The sequence below is a fragment of the Danio rerio genome, chromosome 9 (genome assembly GCF_049306965.1).
Source record: "Danio rerio strain Tuebingen ecotype United States chromosome 9, GRCz12tu, whole genome shotgun sequence".
Taxonomy (NCBI): Eukaryota; Metazoa; Chordata; class Actinopteri; order Cypriniformes; family Danionidae; genus Danio; species Danio rerio.
In genome coordinates, this window is record NC_133184.1 from 2,511,094 (window position 1) to 2,536,216 (window position 25,123).

Here is a 25,123-nt window from a genome sequence, read left to right on the forward strand (position 1 = left end):
TTGTTTTGGTATGCTGAGCATTTAATTCAATGACAATTCACATGAACAGCAAATACTATGTTTTTAATTTGGAGGAAATGAATACTTTATTCAGCAAGACTGCATTTAATCCATTAAAATTAGAGTTTTGTTTAATTATTTTTTTATTTAAAGGTGTCATTCATGCATTCGTTCATTTTCCTTCGACTTAGTCCCTTATTTATCAGGGGTGGCCCCAGCGGAATGAACACCAACTATTCCAGCATATGTTTTACAAAGCCGATGCCCTTCCCAGTACTGGGAAACACCCATACACACACACACATATACACTACGGCCAATTTAGTTTAATCAGTTCACATATAGCACATGTGCTTGGACTGTGGGGGAAACCGTAGCACCCACGCCAACTCGGGGAGAACATACAAACTCCACATAGATACTGACCCTGGGACTATAAATAAACAAATAAAGCTTAAAGAGGGAAATCATTTTATTTATTTTAAAATTAAATAAAAACAGCTTTTATTTTAGCCGAAATAAAACAAATAAGACTTTCTCCAGAATTTAAATGTCGTCACATAGTAAACAATGCCACTTAAATATAAATTGGGGGCCAAATTTGCAGTAAAGTGCTCAAACTGATGGCCATGTCAGATCTATTTTCTCCATATTAGTCACACAGTTCCTGTTTCTGTGTTCTGGGTTCATAAGTGGAGCTCGTCTCTGTGTTTTTTTCACAGACGCTGTGTGAGGAAATGCATGTGGTCACATTCGTTTGCATGCGTCCGCTCGTAGAGTTGCATGAGAAGTGTTGGCAGCAGCAGCACGGCACTCTCTGATTGGCCTGCGGAGGAAAACGTTCACCCAAACTGCGGATCTGTGGAGTCCAGATGCTCGAGCGCAGGTGAGTGTGTGTCTGAAGGGCAGGAGTGGTGGAGTGATGCTTCGAGGTCTGGATGAAGTTGTGCTGTATAGAGAGCGACAGAGATGCTGTTTGTGTTTAAACTCAGCTGCACCGCAGAGGAAACTCAGCAGAGGAAATGTAACTCACTCTCTGGGGTTTCACACATGCTTTTGAACATCCACGGTGGGTCAAATATGGACAAGCCTAACCGTTGGGTTAAAAAGTGTCATTAGGATTAAACTGATTAAAAGTTGGGGTTGTTTTTATTTGACTCAATGTGGGTTATAACAGTTTCAGAGTGAGCTAATGCTGTGTTTTCATTCATTATGATTCAAATGTATGTGAATTGTAGATGTAACGTTTAATAAAACTGCCACTGGAAAAATTAGAAGTTGTTTCAACTCACTTTTGGGTCAAATATGGAATTAATGCTTGTGTATGGAGTTGGGTTTGTCCAATGCTGCATTTTCATGCATAATGATAAAAAAAAAACCTCCTTGAAAAAAACAATAGGTTGTTTTAACTTAATTTTGGGTCAAATAAACCCAACCCAATTATTGGGTTTGTCCATATTTGACCCAATGTTGGGTTTAAACATTCCAACATTTATTTTTTTTTAAAGTTAGTTAATGCTCTATTTTAATGCATATGGACAAACTTAACCATTGGGTTTAAAAAGTGTCATTTAAATTGAATTGATTGAAAGTTTAGTTTTATTTATGTTTGACCCAAAGTTGTGTTATAACAACCCAGCATATTTACAGTGAAATATAAACTGAGGTAATGCTGCGTTTCCATACAGAATAATAAAACCATTTGATGAAATTGATAGGTTGTTGACTGAAAACTCAATTTTGGGTCAAATAAACCCAACCCGATTGTTGGGTTTCTCCATATTTGACCCAATGTTGGGTTTAAACAGCCCAGCATTTTTTTAAGTAAGTTAATGCTCTATTTTGGGTCACATACAGACAAACTTAACCATTGGGTTAAAAAGTGTCATTTAAATTAAACTGATTTAAAGTTTGGTTTTGTTCATGTTTGACCCAAAGTTGTGTTATAACAACCCAGCATATTTAGAGTGAAATATAAACTGAGGTAATGCTGCATTTCCATAAATAATGGTAAAAACCATTTGATGAAATTGATAGGTTGTTGACTGAAAACTCAATTTTGGGTCAAATAAACCCAACCCGATTGTTGGGTTTGTCCATGTTTGACCCAATGATGAGTTTAAACAGCCCAGCATTTTTAAAGAGTGAGTTAATCCTGCATTGTCATGTGTTTTTCAGAAACAGAAACAAAACAAAAATGTCTATGCAAATCATGTGTGTGGAAGACGTACAGTACTGTGTGTCATAACTGCACTTTATGATTGGTTGTTTCAACTCAATTTTATGTCAGATATGGACACCCAACCAAGTCTTGTTTAAATTCAATTGATTAAAAGTTGGGTTTGTTCAAATTTGCCCAAAGTCGGGTTGCAACCATCCAGCATTTTTAATGCTGCCTAAAAATGCTGATTTTGGAAGTATTGTTTATTAAAGCTGCCCAATGGAAAATTATTGGTTGTTTCAACTCCATTTTGGGTCAAATATAGAGGTAAAGCTGAGTTTCCATGCATAATTATTAAAAACTAAACTGCCCTTGAAAAAAACGATAGGTTGTATCAACTCAAATTTGGGTCTAGTAAACCCAACCTAAGTGTTGGGTTTGTCCATATTTGACCCAGTGTTGGGGTTAAACAGCCCAGCATTTTTTGAAGAGTGAGTTAATGCTGCATCTTCATGCATTTTTCACAAATAAAAACAAAACAAAACAGAATTCCTTTGCTAATCATGTCCGTGCTGTATACAGTGTGTCATGCCTGTGCTTCAAAAAACTGTGATATTTCAGCTCAACGTTGGATCAGATATGGACATTGAGTTAAAAAGTGTTTGGTTTTGGTTATAATTGACCCAAAGTTGTGTTATAGCAACCCAGCATATTTAGAGTGAAATATAAACTGAGGTAATGCTGCATTTCCATACATAATGGTAAAAACCATTTCCTAAAATGATAGGTTGTTGACTGAAAACTAATTTTGGGTCATAAACCCAACCCAGCTGTTTGGTTTGTCCATATTTGACCCAATGTTCAGTTTAAACAGCTCAGCATTTTTTGAGGAGTGAGTTAATGCTGCGTTTCCATGCGTTTTTCAGAAATAGAAACAAAACAAAACTGAAATGTCTATGCAAATCATGTGTGTGGAAGACGTACAGTACTGTGTGTCATAACTGCACTTTATGATTGGTTGTTTCAACTCAATTTTATGTCAGATATGGACACCCAACCAAGTCTTGTTTAAATTCAATTGATTAAAAGTTGGGTTTGTTCAAATTTGCCCAAAGTTAGGTTTCAACAACCCAGCATATTTAATGCTGCCTAAAAATGCTGATTATGGATGTAATGTTTGTTAAAACTGCACAATGGAAAACTATTAGTTGTTTCAACTCCATTTTGGGTCAAATATAGAGTTAAGGCTGAGTTTCCATGCATAATTATTAAAAACTAAACTACCCTTGAAAAAAACGATAGGTTGTATCAACTCAAATTTGGGTCTAGTAAACCCAACCTAAGTGTTGGGTTTGTCCATATTTGACCCAGTGTTGGGGTTAAACAGCCCAGCATTTTTTGAAGAGTGAGTTAATGCTGCATCTTCAAGCATTTTTCAGAAATAAAAACAAAACAAAACAGAATTACTTTACTAATCATGTCCGTGCTGTATACAGTGTGTCATGCCTGTGCTTTAAAAAACTGTGATATTTCAGCTCAACTTTGGGTCAGATATGGACATTGAGTTAAAAAGTGTCATTTAAATTGAATTGATTAAACATTTGGTTTTGGTTATAATTGACCCAAAGTTGTGTTATAACAACCCAGCATATTTAGAGTTAAAAATAAACTGAGGTAATGCTGCGTTTCCATACATAATGATAAAAACCATTTGATAAAATGATTGTTGACTGAAAACTCATTTTTGGGTCAAATGAACCCAACCCAGCTGTTGGGTTTGTCCATATTTGACCCAATGTTGGGTTTAAATAGCTCAGCATTTTTTCTTTAAAGTAAGTTAATGCTCTATTTTGAGTCACATATAGACAAACTTAACCATTGGGTTAAAAAGTGTCATTTAAATTGAATTTATTAAAAGTTTGGTTTAGTTCATGCTTGTCCCAAAGGTTTTTTTATAACAACCCAGCCAATTTACAGTGAAATATAAACTGAGGTGATGCAGTTTCCATACATAATGATAAAAACCATTCATAAAAATGATAGGTTGTTGACTGATAACTTAATTTTGGGTCAAATAAACCCAACCTGATTGTTTGGTTTGTCCATATTTGACCCAATATTGAGATGAAACAACCCATCATTTTTTGAGGAGTGAGTTAATGCTGCATGTTCATGCATTTTTCAGAAATAGAAACAAAACAAACTGAATTTTCTATGCAAATCATGTGTGTGTGGAAGATGTACCGTAATGTTTGTCATAACTGCACTTAAACAGTATGATAGGTTCTTTTAACTCAGTTTTGGGTCAAATACAGATAAACCCAACCATTGGTTAAAAGTGTTATTTAAATTTAGTTGATTTGGATTTGTTTAAGTTTGGCCCAAAATTGGCTTACAACAACCCAGCATATTTAGCGTTGATGCTGCGTTTGCATTGATTTTTTAGATGAAATGTTTGTTAAAACTGCCCAATGGAAAAATTATTAGTTGTTTAACTCAATTTTGGGTCAAATATGGACAAACCCAACCACTGGATAAAAATAGTGACTTAAAATTTTTTTAACACAACGTCTGGGTTTGTCCATATGACCCAGCGTTGGGTTAAAAAAACCTTGTATAGTAAATGTATCGTTTTCACTACCTTTCAGAATTTTAAGATGAGTATAGTTGATTATGATGAGGATAATATTTGGGATATACATCTTTTTATGGTCTATTTAACATATTCATCTTTTCATGGTCTATTTTACATATACATCTTTTTATGGTCTATTTTACGTATACATCTTTTTATGGCCTATTTTATGTATACATCTGTTTATGGTCTATTTTACGTATACATCTTTTCATGGTCTATTTTACGTATACATCTTTTTATGGTCTATTTAACGTATACATCTTTTTATGGTCTATTTTACATATACATCTTTTTATGGTCTATTTTACAAATACATCTTTTTATGGTCTATTTTACGTATACATCTTTTTATGGTCTATTTTACGTATACATCTTTTTATGGTCTATTTTACGTATACATCTTTTTACGGTCTATTTTAGGTATACATCTTTTTATGGTCTATTTTACAAATACATCTTTTTATGGTCTATTTTACAAATACATCTTTTTATGGTCTATTTTACATATACATCTTTTTATAGTCTATTTTAGATCTACATGTTTTTATGGTTTATTTTACATATATATCTCTTTAAGGACTATTTTAAATCTACATCTTTTTATGGTCTCTTTTACATATACATCATATTTTTGTCTATTTACATCCACATCTTTTTTAAGGTCTCTTTTGCATATACATTTTTTATGATCTATTTTACATATGCATCTTTTTATGATCTTTTACTTGTACATATTTTTATGGTCAATTTTAAATCTACATGTTCTATGGTCGATATATATTATATTTATATATAACTTTTTAAGAGTTATTTTACATCTACATCTTATTAAGATCAATTTCACATATACATGTTTTTCTGGTCATCTCTGCACCATATTATTATTATTTTTAATATGCAGAGAGTGCGTATTTGGTGGCGATCTGCTCTCTGTGTTTATTTCTGTTTTAGTCTCTGGAAGTCATTGGTCTCGGTGTGATCACTCGACAATCAGATAACAGCTTTTCACAATTTTGCAACAGTCTGAATTGAAGCCCGACTCGGGGCACATTTCTGCAGTTTGCAGTATTTGCTAAAGTGTAGTTTTCTCTTGACCCTCTTCAGGTGTGAGAGCTGATGTTGACTGACTGAGATGCTGGTTGTTATAGTGTTAAACCATTGTTAAAAGTCCCATGAAAATAAAATAAAGTTTTTTAGATGTTAGTACCACCATTAGCCTAGTAAGGATATCTACAAGCTAGTGTGCTCTATAACAGTAACAAATATTTGCATTTCGAAAATATAAACATCCAAAGCTTTTCACTTTCGCCTAAATGAACCAGCAATATTTTTTGACATCACTTCATCAAATTTTCTGACCAATCAAATGCTCTTTAGTATCTGACATGCCCCGCCCCCTTCAAGATGCTTCTCATCCATTAGATGCGGTTGAGCTCAACCACTCAAAAACAAAACACTATTGGCTGTTTTAAAGGGGAGGAGCTATACTATGTTCCGCCCTTTCTTCATGTTTTAGTTGAGATAACATCAAACATTGAATAAAAAACTGCACATTTCAAAGCACTTCACAGGACCTTTAAAAAAGCTGGTTGTTGAAATGTTGTTAAAGAGGCTGGTTATTAAAGTGTTGCTAAAGAGGCTGGTTGTTAAAGCAGGTAGTGGTGGTTTTGGTTTGATGTGTGGTTCTTGTGTTGGTTTCAGTAGCCGTTCTGCTGTTATGAGGAAATGGGTGGATCAGCCTAAAGCCACCAGCACTGCATGGTTTTTCATGATGCATGAAAACTGTCGGGGTTTTACTGCCTAAAATATCCATTGTTATTATTTATAATTCTATTTATTCTATTTTTGATTCTGATTGGCTGGACGGTGTGCAATAAAATCGTTTCAAGTGTAATTGTTTATCTCCTGATTAGTTAGTAAGGAAGTTAGGGTTCATTTTATTTTATTTGATAGATTATGTAGTTTTCTTCTTTCCATCAAGTAGAGAACTTTTTGTTGTTTTGGATTGAACTCCATTCAATTTATTTAGTTCATGTTATTCAACTTGCATTGAGGGTTTCCTCTTTAGATCATTTTCTTTAATCTTTTAAGGTTGTTCATACACACACACACACACACACAAACTCCACTAATATTCTGCTGCATACTTGTGCTGCCCTAGACAGGATAAGGGAACGTAACAAATGTCTGTGTGTAATCAAAATTGTGTAAAAAAAAAAAAAAAAAGTTCAGTTTTCAGTGTTTAAGTTGAATAATCACTACTGAGAGTCCAAACACTGAAGAGCAAATCCATCGATGCGTAGCTCTACAGATCCCGAACCATGCAAGCCAGTGGCGACAATGGCTAGGAAAAAACTTCACCAATTGCTGAAAGTGAAGGATAAAAAACCTTGAGAGAAACCAGACTCAGTTGGGCCTGACCATTTCTCCTCTGGCCAATCGTCTTGTGCAGAGCAGCAGTGTAGGCACCGGAGGCTGGACAATGCTGGACCTCAGCGAAGACTCGTCTGTCCCTGGAGCATCACAGTAATCAGTCTCATGCTCTCCACTCCTCCATGACCACCACAGCAGCTGCTCAGGATACGGCCTGGTCCAGGATTATGGAAACCTTGGGATCATCTCGTCGCTGGTCTTGGATCGAATCAGTGGCGCTGCATTGTCTCCGAGGGCCTCGGGATGAGTATCCCCAGGTGGAAATAGAGAATAAAGAGAATAATTAGCATAGCTGCTGTTTATAGTGTATATAAACGAGATGCAAAAACGTTCGTGAAGCACTTTTTAACATCACCAGCACTCATGTAAAAAGTACGAACATGATGATTTTGTGCCTCAATTTATTTTGTAGCTTCATGGAAGACTTTTGATTGAAGAAGCCCACAAAGAGTCATCATTCTTTATTTATTATTTTATATTAGTTTCAGGTTGGCTAATAAAGGAGGCCAAAAAAATTATTTAAAAAAATTAAATGAATTTTCATTGAAATTAAATTTGTAAGGGCACGTTTGCTTTTTGGTTAGATAAAGTTACAATTTTTATCTTATCAATGTGCTCAGTTTGATATTGGGGTAATTCGTAACTTTTTGAATTTGTGGCTAATTAGTAAGAATTACGATTCAGTACAAAATTCAGTACGATTTGCTCATCACCCAATGACGGTTGGGGTTAGGGGTGAAGTTAGGTGCCACGCCTCCTTTTTAAAATTGTACGTTTTCGTATGACTGAACTCGTACGAATTAGCCACTAATCTGACAAAACGTTTAATGCTTAAGTTTCCTCGTGAGATCAGTGTGGATTTTTCCTTAATTAATATAATTTCAGAAAAGTCATATTTGTCAATCATGATGGCTCAGTGATTAGCACTGTCGCCTTACAGCGACAGGGCGCTGGTTCGAGTCCCGGCTGGGTCAGTTGGCATTTCTGTGAGGAGTTTTGCATTTCCCCGTGTTTGTGCGGGATCCCTCCGGGTGCTCCGGTTTTCCCCACACACATGTGCTATAGGTGAATTGGATGAACTGAATTGCCTGTAGTGTATGAGTGTGTGTGTGAATGGGTGTTTCCCAGTACTGGGTTCCAGCTAAAAGGGGATCCGCTGTGTAAAACATATGCTGGAAAAGTTGGCGGTTCATTCCACCGTGGCTACCCCTGACGAATAAAGGGACTGAGCCGAAGGAAAATGAATTATTTGCCAATTCTAAATTGGGAAATCATATTAGCAGACAGAGACTATTTTTGAAGTCATACTTGCATGTGATTTCAGATCGAATATTCAAACTAGTGTGGCAAACAATATTGGAATCATAATACAAGTCGTCACTGTTCAAAAATTGAACGAATAAATATAAAACAAACTTTACCTCAATGCGTTTGACAGCGTCAGCATGTATTGAGCCGAATACTGGTTGTTGTTCATTAGCTGTTCCCAATGTGTTTTTGTGCTCTCAGTCCTTCAGGTTAAAAGGGAAACGACAGAAAAGAGAAGATGCCTGGACCTCCACCACCTCCGCCTGGACCTCCTCCTACCTTTTCTCAGGTATCACATCATGGTTCAGATAAAGTAATGAAGTAAAAAGTTAATGAACATTTCCCAGTAGCCCTTAATTCATGTGTGACTTTTTTGAGTTACTGTTGAAGATTTTGGCACATCAAAAAATGCACCTTTTTGGGTCACCATAGGAGGATTTGGGAAAAAAAAATACACAGTTTACTGTTTAACAAACAAACTTTTCAAGATTCACAGATGTTTACTTCTGATCTTAAATATGGGAAATGCTACAATGACTTACTTTTGATAACATGGAAGCTATAATCATATGATAATAGGCAAACACAGAGAAGCCGAATCTGAGCAGGAATGAGCAGCAAGGGAGGAACGCTTTACTTTCAGACATCAATAAAGGGGCTCGACTGAAGAAAACCATCACCAATGACCGCAGCGGCCCAGTGCTTGACAGTGAGTTCTGAAAATACTACTATACACAATATAAGTGCACTCTATATACACTCCTACTACCGTGTACAATACACACATTACACAAAACATGCTTTTTTAAGGAACACTCCACTTTTAACTGTTCATTTATACAGAGCCCAAAGGAGGTGGAGGTGGAGGAGGAGGAGGTGGAGGAGGAGGTTTTGGGGGCGGAGCTTCAGGTGGAATGGGCGGCCTGTTTCAAGGAGGAATGCCAAGGCTGAAATCAGCAGGAAACCGAGATGGCAATGGTAATCATCATCCTAACATTAATAGTCATTCAATAATACAGTAATACAATAATAAGCTGTAAATAAAAGTCGGTGCTGAAATATAATTGGGTAAACCGGCAGTGGGCTGGTTACAGAGACCAAAACAAAGACAGACATTCAAACACGAGAAGACTGGCTTTAAAGACCAATCACTCTGACTTATATGAAAACTACACTGCACTACACTAGGGTGTATTTCCAACTCTTAATAGAGTTTTCCCAAAAGAGCACTCCAATGAAGTAAGCAAGTTTCCAACTGAAGAAAGAGCAACACAGTTGGTTTTCACACGTCTCTTTTGAGATGCTGTACTGACGGTGTATTTCTGGATGTGGTCGTTTCCTGTCTCCAGGAGATGGACACAATTGATGTGTCACATATCTAGGGGACAAGCATGTTGAAACAGTGCTAGGACATGACTGTGGCTGCTCTGAGATCATCGATCAAAGCATTAAAAGTGCCAGTCCCCTTGGTTGCTACCTGCTTAGCACTTAGTGGGCTCACTGTGGGAGAAAAACTCACCACAGACTTCCAACTCATCCGCAGTACTCCCTGTAAAAGTCTCTTTCAAGGATAGTCTGTTCACTCTGTGGCCATATTTGCAATGCCCCCTGGGAGTTCATCAAAGACCAAAGACTTATCTAAATGAATGGGGTATCCTGAAATCTCAAAGACTGTTCGCTGTACTCAGAAAATCAGCAACCAGGATAGGTGTACGGGTAATGGTCCGAAATGACCTGTCCTATATTTTGTTGTTGCTTAAGCATCGATTACATTTATTTCCTTTTATATTTACATTATTTTATTTAATGTTAAGGTAAATAAACATGTAATTTCTAGCTTTGATGATAACCAGAGAATGCGGTTCGAAACACTGGTAGAACAGAGGCAAAACCTGTATCAAGTCTGGACACTTGAAGGACATGTATGTGCTGTGTGGTGATGTAATATCATTTCTCCTGTCACAATCATGAAACACAACAGTTGCCAAGCAACATGGTACAAACAAGAAAATCTGTGCAGAACCCTGCTCACTCCACCACGCAGTCCAGCTAATATTTGGGTGATTTGGAGAAGCCAAGGTGGACATGTTTACTTCTCTCAAATCCACTCATTTTCAGTTGTTTTATTCCCTGACCGAGGCACATCACCGCATGGATGCACTGGCCCAGAGTGGCTCTGCACAAATATGTGTGTCCAGCAGTGAACCTTCACAGACACCATGCAAGGTCAGGGAGTGCGAGGAACAGATCTTGCTTGTTGCACCTCTTTGGGCCAACCGAACCTAGTTTCTTGGTTTCTCACACACCTCCCTGACATGTTCCTCTGAGGAAGGACCTCGTTTCTCAGAGAAGGGGCACAATTTGGCACCTGCGTTCAGATCTATGGAGACTCCACGTGTTGTCCTTAGATGGGATGGGGAGGACTTAAATGACATACTACCTGCAGTATTTGACACTTCCACTTGAGCTAGAGTCCCTTCTACAAGGTGCAACTATGCCAAGAAGTGGTCTCTGTTCATTTACTGCTGCACTTCTTGCAAAAAGACCCCAGAACTTACTTGATTAGTGTCATGCTGTCCTTCCTTCAGAAGAACAAAGGCTGCCACTCTCCACACTGAAAGTTGATGTCAGTTCCTGAGATATGTCAGGAGGTTAAACTCCACATCCTGATAGAGCCATTTGATTACTTTGAACAGCTCAATTGCATTTGAACTCAAATTCTCGCACGAAAGACAGCTCTCATGTCAAGTTGCCTTCAATCAAGACCTGAACACTTAGCTGAATGCCCAATCATGCTTGACTCTTCTAATGTGGCATCTTGCAGGTGCACCTTCTAACTCATAAGAATGGGAGTTCCTGCACATGCAGATTATACTTACCAAATTAATAGTAATTTCATTGGCCCCTTTTCAGACAAGTCAGTGTGACTGGTCATCTAAGTGGATCCCCATCTATTGGTTATGATATAATATCTCTGTTCCCTCCTTTCAGGAACTTAGACATTCTCTATTAATGATTGAATCTTTGTTATTTATATACAGTAATTATAATCCAATTTAGAATTAAATCCTATTATGTTTTCCATTATGCTATAATTAATTGTGTTTCTTTATATTCTTGTGCTCTTATTTTTGTTTCATGAAAACAGTAAGAGCACCAATGCCCCCTTCAGGCGGAAGGTTCCCAGCACCTAGCAGCCCAGCTGGAAGATTCCCAGCTCCCAGCAGCCCTGCAGGAAGCAGACCACCAGTCCCTGGTCCAGGACGTCCTTCTCCTGGGAGAGCCGGACCACCACCCATCCCATCCTCATCACGTTCACCCCAGCACAGCTCTCCTGGAGGACCACCACCTATTCCTGGAGGACGTCCACAGGGTTCCTCACCCGCACCACCACCCCCAAACTCATCAGGCAGACGAACAAGCTTTCCTCAACCTCCAAGGGAGTCCCAGTCCTCCTTCCCTCCACCTCCAAGAGAGTCCACCTTCCCTCCACCCCCAAGAGAGTCCTCCTTCCCTCCACCCCCAAGAGAGTCCTCCTTCCCTCCACCCCCAAGAGAGTCCTCCTTCCCTCCACCCCCAAGAGAGTCCTCCTTCCCTCCTCCCCCAAGAGAGTCACATTCCTCCTTCCCTCCTCCTCCAAGAGAGTCCCAGTCCTCTTTCCCACCACCCCCAATCCCTGCAAGTGGCCGGCCTCCATTACCATCAATCCCAGGCAGGCCTCAAGCAGATGACTTCCCTCCACCTCCACCGCCTGCCGGAGGAAGAAGAGAGTCATTCTGTAGAGACGGACCTCTACCACCACCTCCACCATCAACTGAGTGCAAACCAATGGGTTCTCAGAGGCCAATGGGTAATGCACCTCCATCACTGCCTCCAGGGAGAGGGGGAGCACCACCCATCCCACCATCCTCACGGGATGAGCTCAGCTCTAGAGGAGCTTCACGAAACAGCCTTCCTCCTCCACCACCACCGGGACGCACTAGTCCTCTGCCACCACCACCATCCAATGAGAGACCCCCTCCAACAGGAAAATCTGCACGCTCAGGTGCGCATTTATAATTCATTTCTAGTGTCATGATATTACAGGATTGATTCAAGCAAAAAACAATTACATCATTATCTATCCTCATGTTGTACCTGAGGTTTTCATTCATATTTGGAAAACAATTTAAGATATTTTAGTCCAGGAAAGGAACCAAAACATTGTCAAAACATTCCATGTGACTTCAGTTGTTCCTTTGTAATCATACAAAGCTCCAAGAGCACCTAAAAACCGCCAATGCTTGCCAATGTTTTCTCTTCAACTGTGCAAGGTGACAAGCGCATTTACCATGGTTGAACCATTGAAGTTACATCGATTGTTTTGACTGTGTTTTTGGTTCTTTTTCTGGACTTCTCAACTCATGACTCTTGCTGTCTATGGAGGAATTAATTTGGAGCTTTCAAATGTTATTTAAATATCTTAACTTGTGTTCTGTAGATAAATAAAGGTCTCAAGGAATTGAAATAAAATGAGGGTAAGTAGTTAACAGAATTGTTATTTTTGGGTGATCAAATTTGTTCACACCGAAAGCTGTGAGAGCGTCCAAGGTTGCTCTGGCTGCCTTGGCGACAACTCTGTCTGCCTTCAGCTCCGGCGGCGAGAGCGTCAAAATTCACTACATCGATCTCGTATTTAATAGGGCCATTGCAGCATATCAGTTACATTCCTGCATAAAACAAGTTTCTAGTGTGAAAATGTTGCGCACTTCTTATCAGATTCATTTAACAATGGAAGATCAAGCTGCATGTGCTTTGGCTTTGCTTCACCTAATTATCCAATGTGTCCATATATCTAAAATATCCTGACGCAGCAATACTGCTTTGTACTGTCGCATGAGATTCCCGCTTTTTTAAAGATATATAACATTAATGCACATCAGTAACTCGCCAGTAACTTATTTAATGCATGTTCCTGTAAGAAAACATTGGAAATATTGGAAATCTGGCGACCGCAATCAAACCTTTGGGAACAACTGTAGTCGAAACCAAAGTTGGCAGGTCTGTGTTCTCTGAACTCCTCTCAAGCGTTGGACTTCTGATTCTGATTGCTTGCCGCTGAACTGCCTCATAGCTCATTACCATAAAGTTGACTTGATTTCAACTCTCTTCGACGGCCACACCAGCGAAGACGCGCCATGCTGCTCCTCACTGCTCCTCACCGCTTATTGCCGTCGGCTCTCATTGAAAATGAATGACTTCCAACTACTTTGACGTACTTTCAGTGTGAACGTATGGTAAGCTGTAAGATCTCGCCACCAATGCAACGACGGTAGCCAATGTCATGCCAGAAGAGTCTTTGCATAAGCAACAAAGCAATGATAGAATAAATACATTTCTTTTCATCTGCAGTATTACCACTTTAAATTTTTGGACCCCAAATATGAATATGTTTCCAAATTGAATCAGACTTGAGTAAACTCAAGGCAACAACACAGTTGGGTTTCATTTCTGCAAGTTGTTTTGCTTTGGCTTGCTGTGTCCTGGCCTTTAGATGTACACCCTTGAACTGAACGCAATATTATTTCAAGAGGTCATGATCAATCAAATCTTTACTTCTGGCTACTTCTATATAATAATTTTGGTTTAGTTACGATACATAGATCCCAGTTAAGGCACCCTATCTAGGTTAGTTGTACAATGCATTGTTGTCCTAGATCAGGGGTCACCAATCTCGTTCCTGGAGGTTCGGTGCCCTGCAGGGTTTAGCTCCAACTTGCCTCAACACACCTGCCTGGGTGTTTCAAGTATACCTAGTAAGACCTTAATTAGCTGGTTCAGGTGTGTTTGATTAGGGTTGGAGCTAAAATCTGCAGGACACCGGCCCTACAGGAACAAGTTTGGTGATCCCTGTCCTAGATAGAAAAAAAATTCCCAAGTACTGAACTAATGCTGGCTCCAACTGGACTTTATTCCATTACTAACCTGATGCGCAGAATGTGATAACAAAGAGGCAACAAAACTCTATTTTTTAAATGAGTAATTAAAGAGTGATCAAAATAAATTCAAACATAATTTATGAATCAGGTAAACAAGTAATTCAAAAGCCAGCTTAATCAGTATAACTCATGAATTCTAATCTAACCAGTTAAAAACATTATTGAATCAATAAAATTGGTAAAACAATGGCGACATGGTGGCTCAGTGGTTAGCACTGTCTCCTCACAGCAAGATGGTCACTAATTTGAGTCCCGGCTGGGTCAGTTAGCATTTCTGTGTGGAGTTTGCATGTTGGCTCTGGGTGTTCTGGTTTCCCCCACAGCCCAAACACATGCTCTATACGTGAATTTAATTAAATAAATTGGACAGTAGTGTATGTGTGTAAATGAGTGTGAAAGTATGTTTCCCAGTACTGGGTTGCAGCTGAAAGAGCATCCGCTGTGTAAAACATATGCTGGATAAGTTGGCGGTTCATTCACCCTAATGAATAAAGGGACTAAGCCGAAGGAAAATGAATGAACGAATGAGGACCATGTCTTAAATTTACTCAAATTTGAATCCAAATTTCAGCTTGTTAGCATTAGCTAATGCACCATGTGCTAATAAGAACTAACACCAAACAACTGTATTTTCATTAACTAATGTTAAGTCACATGAGAAATAAATGTAATGTTTATTGTATTTATTAGCATTAATGCAACCTTTTTGTACTGTGCTACCCATTTTTGACAGTACACAGAGTTTTGAAGTTGCTCAAAATCATGATGTGAAAGCAGTGTTGTCAACTTAGCGACTTTGCTGCTAGATTTAGTGACTTTTCAGATCCCTTTACCGATTTCAAAATAGTACCTAGCAACAAATCTACCCAAAAGTCTTGATAACAATAGTTCCCTGATATAGCCATGCTTTGTTTTAAAGTTAACCAATTTTTGACCAGTTGTTCTGCTTTTGTGCTTAAATGACTCACTATCAAAACAAGCTTTATTACATTAATTTAATTACCATTTTATTGACTTTATTTTATTTGTACGTACCATTTTATTGACCAATTAACTTGTCTGATTTAATTTATGTCTGAGAGATTGATTATGTACATCTACACTACGCTGTATCTACACTATTTTACTGCTTTTTAATGATAAACTTAAATATATCTCGAGCAAACATGATACAAAATATACAAACAGATGCAAATAGGATGTCAGTAACATGCAAATTTGTGCTTGAGGTCATACAGTGGCACAGACATTCCATTCCATTGAAAATAGTGGGTAACACTGTGTGAAAGTACAGCTGTAAATCTATTTTTAAAGTTCCTCTGAAACGTTTTTTAACATCTACAGGATGTTCTCAAAATGATATCCACAAAACTGGCCAAAATATCGTATTACATATGCCAGGCCTGTATTGGGAGCTGTATCCTTGTTAGTAAGCACTACATGCTGTAGGGAAGTGATGTGCCATCTACAGTATGTTTAATTTGAGCTGTGATCAAAGCCAAATCCTATTGGCTGTTTTTTTAAAGAGAAGGAGCTACTCAATGTCCAACCCTCTCTTCATATTTTACTTAACATTACATAAAACATTTAATAAAAAATTGCACATGTCAAAGCCCTGTTTTTTAAAAGTTGGGTGATTGTTCTTTTGCTCCAGGTTCTCTTCCGCCTCCTCCACCTGCAGGAGGAAACAGAGGTGGAGCACCTCCTCCAGTTCCTCCTCCTAATCGTCCTGGTGGATCCGGCAGACCCTCTTTAGTCCCAGACCCTCCAGCGCCTAGAGTGCCTAGCTTCCCCCCCGCACCACCATCTGACTCCATCAATGGCTACCAGTGTCCTCCACCGCCAGTCTCAGGTACGACCCGATTCACCCCAAATTTAAACCTTTCTGGTCCTCTTAGGCCCAATCCACTACACCTACCCTTGAAACAGAGTAACCCCTACCCTTACTCTTGAAATAGAGTAGCCACTACCCTTACACCTACCCTTGAAACAAAATAACTCCTACCCCCACACCTACCCTTGAAACAGAGTAACCCCTACCCTTATTCTTGAAATAGAGTAGCCCCTACCCCTACACCTACCCTTGAAACAAAGTAACTTTTACTCCTACCCTTGAAACAGAGTAACTCCTACCCCTACACCTACCCTTGAAACAGAGTAACCCCTACCCCCACACCTACCCTTGAAACAGAGTAACCCCTACCCCACTCTTGAAACAGAGTAACCCCTACCCCCACACCTACCCTTGAAACAGAGTAACCCCTACCCCCACACCTACCCTTGAAATAGAGTAACCCCCACACCTACCCTTAAAACAGAGTAACCCCTACACCTACACCTACCCATGAACAGGTGACGGTGACTCAGTGGGTGGCACAATCACCTCACAGCAAGAAGGTCACTGGTTCGAGTCCTGGCTGTGTCAGCATTTCTGTGTGAAGTTTGCATGTTGGGGTGGGTTTCCTCCGGGTGTTCTGGTTTCCGCCACAGTCCAAACGTTTACGCTAAAGGGGAACTGATGAACTAAACTGCCCGTAGTGTATGTGTGTGAATGAGTTTGTATGAATGTTTCCCAGTACTGGGTTGCAGCTGGAAGGGCATCCGCTGTGTAAAACATATGCTGGATAAGTTGTCGGTTCATTCCGCTGTGGTGACCCCTGATTAATAAAGGGACTAAGTCGAAGGAAAATGGTTGAATGAATGAAGCAATGAATGCATGAATTAAGGAATTAATGGACTGTAAAAACACAGACACACACACACACACACATACACATACACACACACGCAGACACACACGCACACACACACACACAATGGAAGTCAATGGGAACCAAAACTGTTTGGTTAACAAGTTTTTTCGAAATATCTTTCATGTTCAGAAGAAGAAAGTCATTCAGGTCATTCCATTCTCAATTTGGGGGAACTTTTGCAGCTCTTCATTGATCTCCGCAGACAGTATTGACTTGAAATTGAATCAAATAGAAAGTGTGCGATGGAAAAACTGAGTGCTAATATAGTTGTTATTGACTGATGTGTTGTATTTCTTCCATCAGATGAGTGGGGGATGAGGTTTTCTTTCCACTCTCTGTCTGAATTACCTCCACCAGAGCCATACGTCTCCTTCTCCAAGTCTTACCCGAGCAAATCTGGAGGCAAAGGTTTGCGTTTACTGTGTTTACTACAGAATGAATGTTCATTTAAAGCAGTCTGTTGTTCTGAATCTAGTATTTCATTCTGTTTACTGCTTTTACAGTGGATATGCAATATTCAGCATGCTTTATACAGCTGTGTTCCCCAACCGAGGTGTTTCTTTAAAAATGACACTTTTACGTCTGGAGTTTTGTGCGTTGGTGTGAATGATCACATTGACGCCCTTTATTTAGTCACAAGGCGTTAAACACTGACAGAAAACGCAAGCTAAAAGTGTCCCGATGTGAACAGGGCTTAAAGTAATGACTGTCTAAAAAGAGCTATTTACTGTCAGTATGTGGCACAAATTTTATTTATTTCGCAAAATATATATCGCAGAGCAAAAAATATCGAAATCCCAAAATTCTCCAAAATTGTTTATTTTTATTATTTAATGTCAAAATTATCTACTTGTAGGCACCAGGGCCGGAGTGGGACTCATTTTCAGCCCTGGAGTTTTAAGCCAGACCTGCCCACCGAGGTTCACGACTGATTCCAATTCAGTTTCTAATGACACTATCATGTCTTTTTCAAGAAAACTGCTGCTTTAGAAATTCTAATGTTCAACAGCCCTAACAGTATTTTATGTCTTAACAATAAAAATGAAGAAAAAAATAAATAAATAAATTCAGGGGAGATTCAAACACGGATCCTCGCCATTGAGACGCAATGTGCTTACCACTGGACCACATTGGTGCTATTACAATGAGAGTAAAAAATAACTCATGACTTGCGACCCTTAGGACACAGCACTACTTTCTTTTGATGGCTCAATCTTTTTCTCCTATTTTTAGATTTCTGATCAAGTTATGTCAGATTTATTAATGTAGTGAATCATTAGATTTTTATTGAGCAGGTGTATTATTCATTTTATTCGAATTCTTATATTCACTAAGGTGCCGCTGTTTGGGGTCGATAGTTACATTACATCATCATCATTAACGTTAGTTAACCTGCAGGCTGCATTTTTCTCACGGGGCTGCGAGAAAATAAATAAAAAAACGGCACTGCGGCAAAATAATGATTAAAAAGAGAAAAGCTATGGTCAAATAAGTAAATAGAAGAAAAAAGTGTGACTGCTGAGAGTGCAAGCAGCTAGGGACACCGGCCCTCACGGCCAAAAAACAGACCGGCCCACCGGGAATTCTCCCGGTCCTCCCGATTAGCCAATCCGGGCCTGTAAATAAAAGACTGCATTTTGGTCACGGATGCACACTTTGCGAGTCTTCAAGACTAAATAAATAAAATACGCTGTTTTCCAAAGAAATCTGGTAAAATATACAACAATTGGCTAAACTTGCATTGGGCGGGTTAAAAAAAGCAAAACAAAGACAGCCGTTCCGACAAGTAACATACGTTTTAAAAGCAGATTATCTGACTTCAGCATTGTTTTTGAGCTAAACAAGAATGTCCACTTAGCATGTTTCTGAAATATCTGCAAACATATTATGGTATTTTTATGCATTAGAAGAGTCATAAACTAATATAGTAACTTTAAATTGGTTCAAAGTGTAAAAACGTTCAAAGTGAGTAACATATTTTTGACTGTGTGTCTTCTTTTTTTCAGGAATAAAAGATAGAGGAGCGCCACCTTTGCCACCAATTCCCAGATGAAATGGCTTGACTTTACTGCTGAATAATGATTGAATTCTGTCCATTGTTGTTTCATGCATTTTGAAAATATCAGTTTAGAAATACATCATTAAACTGCATTCTGTCATCAACTGAGAGAAAAGTTTGCTTAACTTGAAGTTTCCAATGGTACAATTTCCAAGTTTAAAAGCCTCTTAGGATAAACATGAAATAGGGTATATTCCAAGCTAGTGTTGTTCCCATACTAATAAACATCCGTTGACCTGTTATTGTGAATCTTTTTCCATTTTATGCAATTCCTTTTACAGCATCGATGTGTAATGTCATTAAAATACATTCAGTTAAATAAACTTTGGCATTTATTTAGCTGTTTAAGTGTAAATCGAGACAAAAAGCCGTTTACTTGCACGCGCCCGTCAGAATCGGCAGGCTAGCGCAGAAGCTCCATTGAATATACTGGGGTAAAATAAATGCTCATTTTATAAAGACATGGCGGGGGGAAATGTTGTTTAATTCAGTGCTTCTTGTACAATCTGAGACCCACTTTATATTGTTTATCACTCAGCCAGTGGAGATCGCTGATTTTTAAAGAAAACAGACCTTAAATGCGCTGATTCTTGCATTGACATACAGTTCACCAGAAGCGCTTTACCCAGGTTACTGGCAAATTAAAAGTCCTATTAGATTGCTTAGGCATATACTGTGGGGCCATTGTGATCATTGTCTTTGTAGTTTATGCCGTTGTTTTGCCGCAACATCACAGAAATAAACAACTCACTCTGATTACGTACCCCTACATACATATTACATATACATATATATATATATACATACATTTTTGGCGAATCCACCAGAGACTGCAGTGTACGCTTTTTTAGATCTCAAATTTCGTGTAGTTATGACACGGGCTGAATATAAATGTGAAAGTTGCAAAGTGTTAAATGTACAAAATGTTCAAATAACGCTCTCCAAAAACTTTCCTTTGAAGTTTTACATAGAAGACTAAAATACTGTTAACCCAACATTAACCAAATTAACCCAACGTTAATCAGTGTCATTCAAATTTAATTGAAAAATCGAACCCAGCATTGTTTGTCCATATTTGAGCCAACATTTAAGTAAAACAACCCAGCATTATTTTTAGCTTCAGATAAACCACAAAAAAATGTGATGTGTACCCTTTACCGTGGCCTACTAATTATAAAAGGACAAACATGAACACTGATGAAAGCCAAAAGGTCATTGATGTGTTTCCCGAGGCCTTATATAATAGCATTTTATATTTTATGTAGAAGCTATTTTAACAGTTTTACTGGAGAATATCTGAAGAACAATGTTGAAACTACACTGTGTTATCTTGTTTCCCTTAAAATTGCATAAACATCCAAAAAACAAAACACCAAAATGACTATATACATAATATAAGTATGCTATAAATTATATAAATATACAAAATAGCATTAGATACATAACTTCAACATTATTTAGACTTAAAAAAAAAGTTTACACTTTATTTCAAGGTTACAGTGAAACTATTCTACTGATAAATATTGATTATTGACATGCTATAGGCTCTTTATGGTTATGGTTAGTACCATGCAATCATGCATAGTCAAGTTTAATTAGTACAGTAAATGCATGCAACATAAGAAGGACGCCTTGCAATAAAGCAATGCAGGTTCATGTTGGTTACGTACCCCTATATACATTTCTGGAGAGCATCAAATACGTCCCAGGAGCTCCGTTTGTTTGTTTTCGTGAATCTACCAGAGGCCACTGTTTATGCTTTTTCAGATCTCAAGTTTCTCTCACGAGTGCCATTCGCGCCTGCTGTTCTCGTGTAAATTCACTAGAGGCTGCTGTCGACTGACCGACTAACTGACCTATTACTGACCCACTCTCCTCCTTTCCTGAACCCAGCCGACAGTGTTGGCAGTGTTGACCACATTTTTTTACAATTTTACAACATCTCACCCTGGTATTTACTTGTTTATTTTTTGCCTTATGTTTTTGTCTTACCTGCTTTCTGGAACCGTTCTTCAACAGAATTGAACTTCTGTTAGTTTTCACTACTATGAACTGTGATGTATTGGAGTGTGTTATAAACCCTTGCCGAAAACTACAGTATTGGATAATTTGTCAATATTACAATAGTTGTTGTATCAGAAATTACAGAATTAGCACAACAAATTAAAGTAGATTGTCGTTCAATAATACGGTAATATTTATTATAGTATTTTTTCAGGTATAGTGCAACAAAGATTGCAAAAACCAGTAGAGTTAATCAACAATGCTGCAGCCTTTATGAAAATGTTGTTTTTTTTTCAGTTGACACATGCAGTCTTCACACCTACTTGTATCGAATACAGGAAACACGTCATATAAGAAGAAGTGGTCAAGTGTAAATGCTACATGTGAGTTAAAAAAATAAAGTAAATTGGGACAGACCTGTGACATTAAAGCTGTGAGGAAGTGTACACCGCTAAATGATGCTAACTTCTGCCTGACAAATTACTGAAAGTCTGGTGTAGGCCGACCTCAAACGGCAAGGTCATATGATTTCAGTAAATTAGGCCTCGTTAAAGTACTCATGAAATCAAATTTAACCGTATTGATTTTGTTGGCTCACACTGCTAGTTTTGAGCTGAACAATTCATCTGTGCATGTCATTAAGAAAAGCAAACTGTTTTCCCTTGTAATCTAAAGGCTCTGTTTTAATGATCTAGGCGGAAAAGTATTAAGGGTGTGTCTATATCCACTTTTGCTCATTTAAGGATGGAAAAATATGATCTCTGCCTCGGTGCATGGTCTAATAGGGTTGAGCTTATTTTCTTAATGAGTTCTGGGTGTATTAAATAAAATTAATTTAGAAATAGTGACTTACTTATGGTGATTTAACTAGTGAAAATACAACTATACATATCAAGTACTATTTATTTTTATTAGTGCAAATGTAATTTCTTAGATTAAGGCTTTGATTGTTGATATCAGGAATTAGTTCAATAATTAGTTCATTAATTTTCCCCTCGGGTTAGTCCCTTTATTAATCAGCATTAATGATTATTCTGTGGCCACAGTGGAATGAACCACCAACTCATTTAACATTTGTTTTACAAAGCGGTTGCCCCTCCAGCCCCAACCCACACCCATACACTTACAACGAAACACACTCACAAAGCAAGGAAACCCACTCAAACTCGGGGAGAACATGCAAACTCCACACAAAAATGCCAACTGATCTAGCTGGGGCTTGAACCAGTGACCTTCTTTCTGTGAGGCGACAGTGCCACCGTGCCGCTCTATCAGGACTGATGTTATTGATATTGACAATCAGCATTCTGGATATCAAGAGATGAGTTGTTGATATCAATAAATCATATTCTGCAAATTAATAAACAAAACGACTCGCAAAAGATTTCGGATGTTATCAGTTCATCAGGGTCAAATGAGAAGTTCTGCATCATTCGTTATTATTTAGACAGAAATGCCTCCCTCTATCGGTCATTACAACACAGTACAACCACCACCTCGGACGTTTTGTAAGCCGTCAAGTTAATAAGTTGTCTAGATTTCCAGAATTAATATACAATGTATAAAATCGAAAGGTTATAAACGTATAATCGAAAGTTGCCATTTTTATTAAAGTAAATTATTAGCCTAATTGATATTTTTTATTGCACAATTCATCAGGAACATATGAACAATACAATATAAAAGATGAACATAAAAAATAATGAAATAATAGTAAAAAACAAACAAATTAATTTAAAAAATGTAATTCACAAAGCATAATGTAAGACACTTTTATTTACATCCAATGATGTTTTGCAATGATGTTATCGGGAGAATAAAAAAATATATAATAATAGATTACATTAATAATACATATCTCAACAATATTTTTTGTTTTGCTCGACAAGAATTTCACAGTAGAAATTAAAAAAAAATCTGAATCTGTACAGAAAAAATACTAATGTGGGATGTGAAATTTTGCCAATAAAATAACAATATTCAAGACTTTTGTTGGATTTGTTTTCATAATAAACATTATATCTGTTTATGTAAAATAATAGCTAAGCTTTCTCGCTTTTAAATATATATTCTATTTGATCAAAAAACATTCAAAATATAAATGACAAATGGCGGCTCTCTTTATCTGCATTACAGAAACCATGTCCACCTCAATGCATTTTGATAATAACGATTTTACTGGGTAAACTGCTCTTTAATTTTTCTTTAATTCTTTATTTTCTTTAATTCGTTAATTTTATTGTAAATAGAGTATTTTAGGGGGTTTAACCAGGCTCTTTTCCAATGATGATAAAGTACTTTTATTTTGCAATATTTAGTCTGTTTTGTGTTTATTCAAAGTACCACATGATTTGGACTCTTTTCAACGGATTAATAGAAAGAAATACAAAGATACAGTCATAGTGGCTAAAAAGTTAAGTTATTTGAAAAGTAAACTTGATATATTTTGGACATGCTTTGTGTAGCTACGTTGCTCAATCCTTTTGAGTATTGTATAAGACTATATACAGGCACTTTATATACTTGAATAATTTGTATTTATTTATTTATTTTGTTGTATTTGTATGTACTGTTAAAGATGTATATATGTATACATTTGCTTTTGTTTAATTTGATAAAATAATAATGAAACGGACCACGTGAAAAAAAACATGCGCATGCGCACTGTCTTCGCGTTTCTATTGGCGCGCTGAAGTTCTTTTCGTAATGGTTGCTTCACCGCAGCAGTGTGTGTGTGTGTGTGTGTGCGCGTTTTCAGATAAGAAGACACATGCTACAGCCCCCCCCACACACACAGTCACACACAAACAGAGGAAAGCCGATGCGGAAGAGCAGTTGTGGATCTGAGAGGAGACAACATGACTGAAAGTGTGTTACTGTGTTTCCCCGATCGGATTTACCCCAGAATCAGCTGATCCGGTGAGTCTGTCAACAACTCAACACGACACGCTGATCTCAGGACAGCAGGTGTTCAGAGATTCAGCCCTTTCACATGCTACATTTTACTTTGCTAATAATGTAAATACACACACCATGCTAATAGGAAACGCATTAACGTTACAGTAGTCAACCCTCGAAGTGACTGAGGTAAAGTTGGTTTTATACTCGCACATTCGTTTATTTTCTAACAGTTAAAATTTGTGAATGTTCCCATTAAGTAATGTACTTTAAATATTCGGTCTGAAATTGCGTGTATGGCTTTAAAACAACATTAGCACTATTTATTGACTGAAAAGTTGTACTTTGATGGTCATTGGCTGCTAATATGATTCATTGAGGTGAAGTTGGTCTTTTATTCGCACATTCGGTTGACAACTTGTGACATATATTGTTTACCTTGGTACTTTGAATATTCAGACTGAAATTCCGTGTAAATATGGCTTCAAAACAACATTAGCACCGTTGAACAGTGTTGTATTTTGATAGCCATTGGCTGTTAGTCATTTCACTCTTTAGGATTGGCAAATAATACTTTTTTTTTTTTTTTTTAATTAGTCGTCGGTTTTTTTGATACAGCAGCACATACAAATACAGTATCAATCATACAGTGGGAAAGTAAAAAAAAATAAAAATAAAAAGGGGACATATACAAACAAGTAAACATGGTAATACAGTCAGCATATATATATAAACACAAACACACACACACACATATATATATATATATATGTATATATGTGTGTGTGTGTGTATATATATATATATATATATATATATATATATATATATATATATATATATATATATATATATATATATATATATATATATATATACACACACACACAC

At 37.6% G+C, this 25,123-nt stretch overlaps 2 protein-coding genes across 3 annotated transcripts in view; both read left to right on the top strand.

Annotated features, from left to right (window-relative positions):
* Nucleotides 1-839: 839 nt before the first annotated feature.
* On the top strand, nt 840-19,572 carry wipf1a (WAS/WASL interacting protein family, member 1a). The gene is made up of 8 exons (NM_001128295.2): nt 840-886; nt 8,742-8,829; nt 9,120-9,249; nt 9,384-9,518; nt 11,689-12,585; nt 16,173-16,370; nt 17,575-17,679; nt 19,278-19,572. The coding sequence occupies exons 2-8, from the start codon at nt 8,779-8,781 to the stop codon at nt 19,322-19,324; spliced, it is 1,563 nt and encodes a 520-aa protein (NP_001121767.2). The 5' UTR covers nt 840-886; nt 8,742-8,778; the 3' UTR covers nt 19,325-19,572.
* Nucleotides 19,573-24,121: 4,549 nt separating this feature from the next.
* The window catches only part of gpr155a (G protein-coupled receptor 155a), a 36,808-nt gene continuing 35,806 nt past the window's right edge, over nt 24,122-25,123 (top strand). For both annotated transcript variants that reach the window (XM_005172519.6, XM_009304429.5), the window contains exon 1: nt 24,122-24,253. The gene's annotated coding sequence lies outside the window, so the exon portion shown is untranslated. The remainder of the gene's footprint in view (nt 24,254-25,123) is intronic.

Coding starts and splice junctions, on each gene's coding strand:
- wipf1a (NM_001128295.2), top strand. CDS start 8,779: ATGCCTGGACCTCCACCACCTCCGCCTGGACCTCCTCCTACCTTTTCT. Junction 9,250..9,383: donor CAGCGGCCCAGTGCTTGACA/GTGAGTTCTGAA, acceptor TCATTTATACAG/AGCCCAAAGGAGGTGGAGGT. Junction 17,680..19,277: donor GAGCAAATCTGGAGGCAAAG/GTTTGCGTTTAC, acceptor TCTTTTTTTCAG/GAATAAAAGATAGAGGAGCG.